Source organism: Drosophila subobscura, chromosome U, assembly GCF_008121235.1.
Source record: "Drosophila subobscura isolate 14011-0131.10 chromosome U, UCBerk_Dsub_1.0, whole genome shotgun sequence".
Lineage (NCBI taxonomy): Eukaryota > Metazoa > Arthropoda > Insecta > Diptera > Drosophilidae > Drosophila > Drosophila subobscura.
This window is the reverse complement of record NC_048534.1, coordinates 3,719,711-3,727,735: the sequence shown is the minus strand read 5'-3', so window position 1 is coordinate 3,727,735 and position 8,025 is coordinate 3,719,711. Positions and strand designations below refer to the sequence as shown.

The 8,025-nt window shown below is 45.2% G+C and overlaps 1 protein-coding gene across 1 annotated transcript; it reads right to left on the bottom strand.

Annotated features, from left to right (window-relative positions):
* Positions 1–3,529: 3,529 nt before the first annotated feature.
* On the bottom strand, positions 3,530–4,030 carry LOC117901742 (protein kish-like). Its single transcript, XM_034812630.1, has 2 exons — positions 3,886–4,030; positions 3,530–3,824 (listed from the first exon to the last, which is right to left on the bottom strand). The coding sequence occupies exons 1-2, from the start codon at positions 3,969–3,971 to the stop codon at positions 3,719–3,721; spliced, it is 192 nt and encodes a 63-aa protein (XP_034668521.1). The 5' UTR covers positions 3,972–4,030; the 3' UTR covers positions 3,530–3,718.
* Positions 4,031–8,025: the final 3,995 nt, after the last annotated feature.

Sequence of the window (8,025 nt, the reverse complement as noted above, 5' to 3'; positions counted from 1 at the left end):
GTTGGGCCTGGGCTCTACACTCATTCTGAGGTGAGGTGTGCGGGGTGCACGGCTGTTTGTATATTCTATTAAGCGGCAATATGTTTGGTTACCGACAGTTTAAAACCATCATTGATGAACTCGACTTAGAGCTAAGACCTGCCAGCTTCGGACTTTGCTCGAGACTTGCCCAGTAATTAGTAGCGCCATTAGGTGGGGAGCTGGGGGCTTACGAAATTCCCCAATTGCAGTGCTTTTAAGCCCTAACTGCAGCTGCTTCTCCCCCTGAAATGTTGCTTGATCCTGCTTCGAATCCTTGTGTATTTGTTTTACATTTGGGGCTACTTTTTTGTGTTTTTTTTGTGCTCTCAATTGACCAGAAATTACGTAAAATTTTCCCATCTGTTACCTGCTGTACAGAGCATCGAAACTTTAAGTCCCGTTCATCCTCTTGCTCTGGGAGGGAGTAAAGTCTCCCGTCTCCAGTCTCCAGTCTCCGGCTTTGGACTGTGTCCAGTGAGCTCTCTGCCACTTGTAAGCTAATACCTTTTGGCCAACGTCAACTTTGGCCGTGCAAGTTCAGTTGCCACTTCCACATCAGGGCGACCGAGCAAAGGCAACAGGCAAACAAACAGATCTCTTCTCCAGCTCTGGCTCCTTCTCCCTCTCCTTCTCCTGCTGCTGCTCCTTCAGCAACACACAGGAGGACTTTGTGTCATTTCACCTCCCATCCTGTACTCCTTTGGACTCGTCTCTCTCGCTCTACTTGGGATACTCTTTTTTCCTGGCTGCTGTTTCTGTTCCTTTCTGCTGTTCATCCTGCTGCTGCTCCTGCTCCTGTACTGTTAGCATATTTTATGCAATGACAATGGCTTTGGCCTCGCCACTGTTGGTAGTTTATAAATCATTTGAGATAAGCTGCTGCACAACGTGCAACACCTGATGCCTTTTTGAAAGGATGCCGCCGACTCTCATGGCACGCCCCATTCCCCCCCGCCACCACCGCCACCACCGCCTGGCCTCTGCCATTGTGGGAAAAAGACTCTTCCTTGTACGTTAAAAATTTGCAGACAACGACTAAATGGGCACAAAAAACACGAGGCACTGCCAGCCATCGAGTGGAGCGTGGAGGTGGAACAGAACATAACAAAATTGAAAATAAAAACGAATAGCAAAAAATTGGCAAAATGGCAAAAGGGAATAACAAGGAGAAGGAACAAAGAGCCAAAAGGAACATAGCGAAGCGAGAATACTCTTTGCGGGAGTATTTTCAATGGGAGTTTTTGGAGGAAAAAGCCACAAAAGAATGCACCTACATAAGTCGAGTAACCGAGTATCAATAATAATTAAATAAAATAATAAAAAAATTAATCAATTATAGATAATAAAATAATGAATTCATGTTTATGTTATTGTAGATTATTTACATACCTTTAATTGTTGCTCCAATGCATTACCTACAATAAGAGAAAGGAACAAATATAAATAAGAAATTTAAATGTAAGTAAAACAAAAGACTATTAATTAATATATCAAAGAATTCCTAGAAGATTTCCCTCGCTTCTACCATGCTACAAATCTATTGTCAAAACCATGCATACCTCGACTCCTACATCCCTCTCTTTCCCTCTGCTACCTCTCTCTCTCTCTCCCTCTACTACCACCCATTCGATAGGACATCAGGCAGCAGGCGGCAACAAAATTGTTTGCGGTGCGGCGTGGAGTAAAAATATGAAAATGTAAATAGTATAAAATGAAAACCTGCAATGGCAGCACTTTTGCAACACTTTGAGACAGCTACCCCCACACCGTCCACCAAGTATAGCATCAACAGGGAAGCATGAGGGGGCATGTGGGATGTCGATGTCGATGTCGGTTTGGTGCCATCGCAAGCGACTCCTTCGCTGTGACTGACGCTGAGTGCAAGCTGTTTAGCTTTCATGTGACAAAGTAAATTTCAATATATTGAAATTGTTATTTAAGTAGAGTGCACGTGGATGCTCCCCACCCCACCCGCTCACCCACAGACTGATGGAGTGGAGGAAAAGTGGAGGAGTTGAGGAGTGGGGTCTGCCCCTCGATTTTGTTGTCTCTGCATTTATGGGCGGCAACTGCCAGCTGTTGTCAGAGGACCCCCTTCCCCCTTCCTTCGTTTCTTGTAAATAGTGTCATAAATAAATTGCCGTGATTTGTGTGCCAGTCACCAGAGAGAGCGAGGTGAGGGGAGGTAGAAACCCATAGAGATAAAAATGGAGAGAAAAACAAAACAAAAAACTATAACAACAATATCATCCATGCTAACAAATTGCATTTTAAAATGCAACCCAAGCGATTTGCTAACAAAAGTACAAAGTACAGTTGCGCCGCAGCGTTGCAAACACAAAACCAATATGGCTGCCCACAGCCTGACGTATAGAAAGAGATGGAGCTAGCAAGAGAGAGAGACGGAGAGCAGTGCGGAGCAGCTGTTGGGGTTCCCGAGTTTGGCATACGATTTAATTACAAATAAAGTAATTTTTAATTGAATAACCGCCAAAGTTGATGGAAAAACGTTTCGTGCCAACACACACAGATTCCCGTTTGGGTGGCAACGGCTTAAAAACTGATCGATTTTCAGTTTCGGTTTGTTGGGGAAAAACAGCGTGAAAAATGCTGCATCCCAGCCTTGGCTCGTCTCGTTTCTGGTCCCCCCTCCGTTCACCATTAACTTCATTCTCACCATGCAACATGTGCAACATTTGTTCTGTGTGTGTGTGGCATTTCCAACTGTGTGCCTTTGGTGTGGACATTAATTTTGCCACTTTTCTGCCCTTTGCATACGCAGTGCAGTGGTTTGCTGTGCTTCCAGTCCATCTTGAGCCACACATAGAGGGCAGATGGATGCCCTACCTATGGGAAATACCTGTGTGTAAGGCAACAAGGAGCTCCTTTGCTGTAATGAAATCTCTACTGCAGAGTCACTTAGGTAGAATCTGCTATATGGTTATCACTGTAGATCGATGATCAGTTCTCCAATTTGTGGCAGAGCTTTGCAGTATGCAAGTCTTTCTTTTGAATCTATACTTCCATCCATAGCTTCCCTCTAGTTATCCTGGCTGTTACACTCCTGTTACACTCCATCCATTCAGCTCTCTCAACTTCAAGAGCATTCAATTATTCACTTGATCCCATTCACTATCTCTCTGCCGCCGTTGCTGCTCCTGCCACTGCCATGCCCACAACTCATTGAGTTACTTCCCCTTCCTGCCGCTTTCATGTTTTACTTTTTTTTACAATTTACAGTAGCTTCTTTTTCGCTGCGCTTATTTGCAATTGCATCATCGATTTAATTGCAAATTAATTGCTTCATCATTGGCGAGCGCATGGGTCGTCATTCCGACCAGACACTCCGCTGGCATGGCCTCAATATGCTACGCCACAAGGCCCCCAACCCATCCCAAACCAACCCAGACCTAGTCCATGCCCATGCCAGTCCCAGTCCTTGCCACAACCAACCAACCAACCAACCGACAAACCCCATTTGACTGGAATCCTGGTCCCTGGACCCCACCAAGTCATCAAGCGAATTGCGGGGCAGCTGGCGTTTATTTTTACATTTCGCGCGCCGAGCGCAGCATTACTTTGTAATTATTGTGGCAAATGGTTTGTTTGCATATTGATTACAGCTGCAAAAAGCCAATCGTTGGTCAGTACAGGTCCTGCTGCTGCGGCTGCTGCTTCTGCTGCCTCGTCCTGCCACTCAGATGCCAATGAGCACGACAAAGGCCTGCAGCAGACATGCCCCTGCCACAAAGGGACTGAGACGCTCGCCAATCCTGGCCATCTTATAGAAGACTCCCTGCCATCTAAATAGTCAGTAAAGGAAGTCAACTTATTGGCGTGCATTGCAGTGTCCCCAAGGCTTACCCTGTGCGATGATTATCGAGTAGCTGCGGCACCATCGAACGCACATAGGCGCAGGTGCAGATGAGCAAAAGTAGCACAGACAACATGCTAGAAAAGTTAAAAATTGCCGACTTGCAGAGAGGGAAAATTCATTTTATTTCCAAGGTAGATTGTAGGCAGTTTCTACTCACCATTTTAAAGTATATTTCCTAATAACAAAGTCACAAATTATTGACAAATAAATCCAATATATTAAATGAAGGAATTAGTGTTGTAAAGGATTATGTGCTGATGCTTCGGTGCTTTATCAAACGCTTTAGCCATCCCAAGAAGTCCCCTTCAAATATTCAAAATTCAATATTCAGTTAGGCCTCGATAACCGCTGGAACATGCCACCAAGTTGTGGGTAACTTTTTGCAACATTTATCACTGCATACTCGTCACAATGCGTGACTGGCAGCAGCAACATTGCCATTGCCCCTTCCCAAACTATGCGCTGGCTGCTGCAGGGATCTCCTCGTCTTCTCCTCAAATGAAATTAGACGAAATTGCCTGGTGAACACAGTAGCAAATGTAGAGACGTGTAATGGAATTTGCTGCGCCAATTGCATTGAGAAAGCCAGCAGCCAAGTAGCCAGTCGACAGCCGACAGGCAGCAGCCGCCGACTGCCACAACAAAGGGACCCAAGCCACGTCGAGCCCGTGTCCTGCGCCTGCAGGACATAGACAGGGACTGCGACCAGGATGCAGTGCAGAAAAAAATTGCGGTTGATGCATTTTTATGAAATGAAGCGCAAAGTGGACGTGGCTGAGACGTCGCCAGGCTACACCCCTACCTTGCGCCACCCCAATCTCTTCATGGGTCCAGTTTGTGGTTGTATTTCTCTGGCTCTTGCCAGTAGCTGCATGCGGGTGCAAGAAAATAAAATAATATATACTGGAAAAAATGACAAAAGACATGTTAAAAGCACACAAAAAAGAGAGCGCACAGAAAGTGGCCTCCGCCTCCGGCCGACGACTGTCAGCCAAACCTAAAGTAGACAACGGCACTTTTTGATAGGCCGAGTGGGTGGTGGGGTGACGAGATTTACTTTACAACACACACCAGGAAAAAAGGAGCAAAATAAAACGAATAAACGAGTAGGGACGTGTGAGAAGCTTCTTACGCGTCACAACTTTTATACCCGTTACTCAGTAGTACAGCTAGCTGTACCTTTGTGATTTTTATACCCGGTACTCGAAGAGTAAATAGGGTATAATGTATTTGTGCGAATAACGGTTGTATGTAACGCATAGAAGGAAACGTTTCCGACCCCATAAAGTATATATTTTCTTGATCAGCATCAATAGACGAGTCGATAGACTCTGTCCTTCTGTCCGTTTTGTTTGTCGGCTAGTTTTTAGAGACTATAAGAGATAGAGCCACCAAATTTTGGCACCAGACTGCTGTATGCTCACACTGAAACTAGTGTATTTCAAAAATGAGCCCCGCCCACTTCCGCCCCCGCAAAAGGTCGAAAACCATGAAAATCTACAATTTTGAAGATAACAGAAAACTAAAAACGCCATTCCGTAGGGAATGACCATATCTATCAGATCACCAAATTGGGATACGATTGGATCATTATTATAGCCACAATGAAGAAATTAATTTGCAGTGGCCAAACCCACCCCGTCCCGCAGCATTCACACTCTGCTTCGCGCTGTTTATGGCCTCTGCCCCTGACACGGCTCTGCCTCTGCCTCTGCCGCGACTCTGCAGTGCGTGTCTATAGGGGAGGGTGGTGAGCTTAAGGAGCGTGTTGGCGTGAGCAGTGTTGTTGATGTAGATGACAGATGTAGTACTGAGTGCCGGGTATAAAAGTTGTGACGCGTAAGAAGCGTCTCACACGTCCCTTCTCGTTTTTTATATTTTACATTTTACATTTTTTCTACATATGTCATCTACATCTAAATCTACATAACTTCTCACGCCAACATGCTCTTTTAGCTCTCCCCCTCCCCTAGATCCACACAATGTACGAAGCAGAGTGTGGAATGAGAGAATGTGCAAGCAATACAAAAAGCTGCTGGATGGGGTGGGGGTAGCCACTCCAAATGAATTGCTTCATTATGGCTTTAATAATGATCCAATCTAACCTCAATTCGGTGATCTGATATATATGGTTATTAAGGGTAAGGGGGCAGGGCTAAATTTTGAAATACACTTGTATCAGTGTGTTATAGCTTTTATAGTCTCTGAGATCTAGGCGCTCAATGGACGGACAGACGGACGGACGAACAATATACCCTATTTACTCTTCGAGTACTGGGTATAAAAAAAGGAGCGCTGGAAAGGCGTGCAAAGTGCCGACGAACTAAAAAATATTTGCACAACAATGGCAAAGGGAAGGAAAAGAAAAATAAGAAATACCTTAGCAAAAAATGGTAAGAGGATCTCGACTAGAAGGTGATTATTAAAAAAGTATATCTAAGAATATATGATTAAAAATATATGAAACTAACGAGTTTGCGTCTAAATATAGGACCATTCCATACATTTATCTTAAACAATTTTCAAAGCTGAAAACCCATTAGAAATTAGAGATAAAAAACTTCAACTTTGAGGCGGTATATCTTCAGGTACATATGTACATACATATATCCATTCTAACACATCGATGAAAAAATCATGTGAAGGGTGATACAAAAATGTTCCAAAACTTAAACATAGTGTGAACCAAATAAAGAAGAAATGCCACTTTCAACAGTTTGTTACTACCCCATATATACCCTGTAAATACACACATAAATTGCAAGCAGCGGAATAACTCCAGCAATTCTGTTGGGGGGAAGCGAGGGGCCAAAATGGGTTTAGCTTCTTTCCAGTTTCGCTTCGGTCTTCTGTGTTGGGTCTTGAGTGTTGGGTCTGGGTTGTACACCAAAGGCTGTAAAATGTAAGTAGCTATAAAATATGAATATAATAGAGCACATCACATCATTGGGCGAGGTGCCCGCAGCGAACTGCTGCTCGGAAGTGTCTGGGGATGGGGATGGGTATGGGAATGGGCTATGGGTTGTCTTGGCTTTCTGGATGGATGGATAGTTGATTAAATCTGCTCAGTGATCGAAGTGACATGCACATGAAGCACTCGAGGCAGGGAGCGCCCTGCATAATGTTGCACGCTTTTGGGGGTTAGGGTTTTGCCTTCCCACACCGTTCGTACTCTTTTGTGACAATGAAGTTCAAGTTGCTGGCTGGAGTTCTCTCTCTCTATTTCTGTCTTTTTATGGTGGAGCGTGTGAAAAACTTCCGCTAGTGAATGAATAATCTGAATGGGGACTTATGAGTGGGTGTTAAGGTTGATAAAAAGCTTGTTAAACTTGCTTGTCTATGGCGGCAGTTTCAACGATGAGTAGCAGAATGTAAATGATGATGATGATGTTGCATGTTGCAGCTAGATGGGGGTGTTGGGAGTTTATGTAGTGTGGCCCAGCCTTAGGAGGTGTGGCAGCTCTCTCCCCCACTGATGTGTCTTGCAAAGGAGTTGAAGGACAGCGGGAACACTTGACTTTCTGGTCAGCTAACGGCGCTCAGCTTGGTCTTCTTCTGCTTTCCAGCTGAGCGGTCTATCAATAATCAAACAAATAACAGGAACAGGAGCAGGGGGAGCCACAGCCAACGCCTATATCAACACCTTGCCAACAAAGGAACCGAACCCATGCCGGATGGGACTGGGGGCCAGGGATCTGGGATCCAGGGACCGCAGACCAGGGGCTCTGATGAGCGACAACGTCTGGTAGTGGTAAATGTTATGCATTATATATAGTAACTATATAGACGATGTGTGCGGAGGGAGGGGGCAGGAGGCAGGCAAACATTAACGCCATCGAGCAGGGGAGCATCGAGCATGGCCACCAGGAAGAGGCGGTCGGGGGAGTCATGGGGCATCGTCTGCATCCATGTCTACGGCCACATGCATTCAAGGCAGAACCCAACTCCAGGCTCCCTTTATCTTCCCTTGGTATTTCCCTTCCCTTCGAGTTGAAAGTCAGTCAGCGGAGTGCTCGCGTCAATAAGTTGGACACAAAAGGCGGACGCCTTTTGGTGTATGCAACATAACTTCCAGGAAGTGGCAGTGGAAGTGGAAGCAGACTTCCTCCCACCTACATCATGGACGC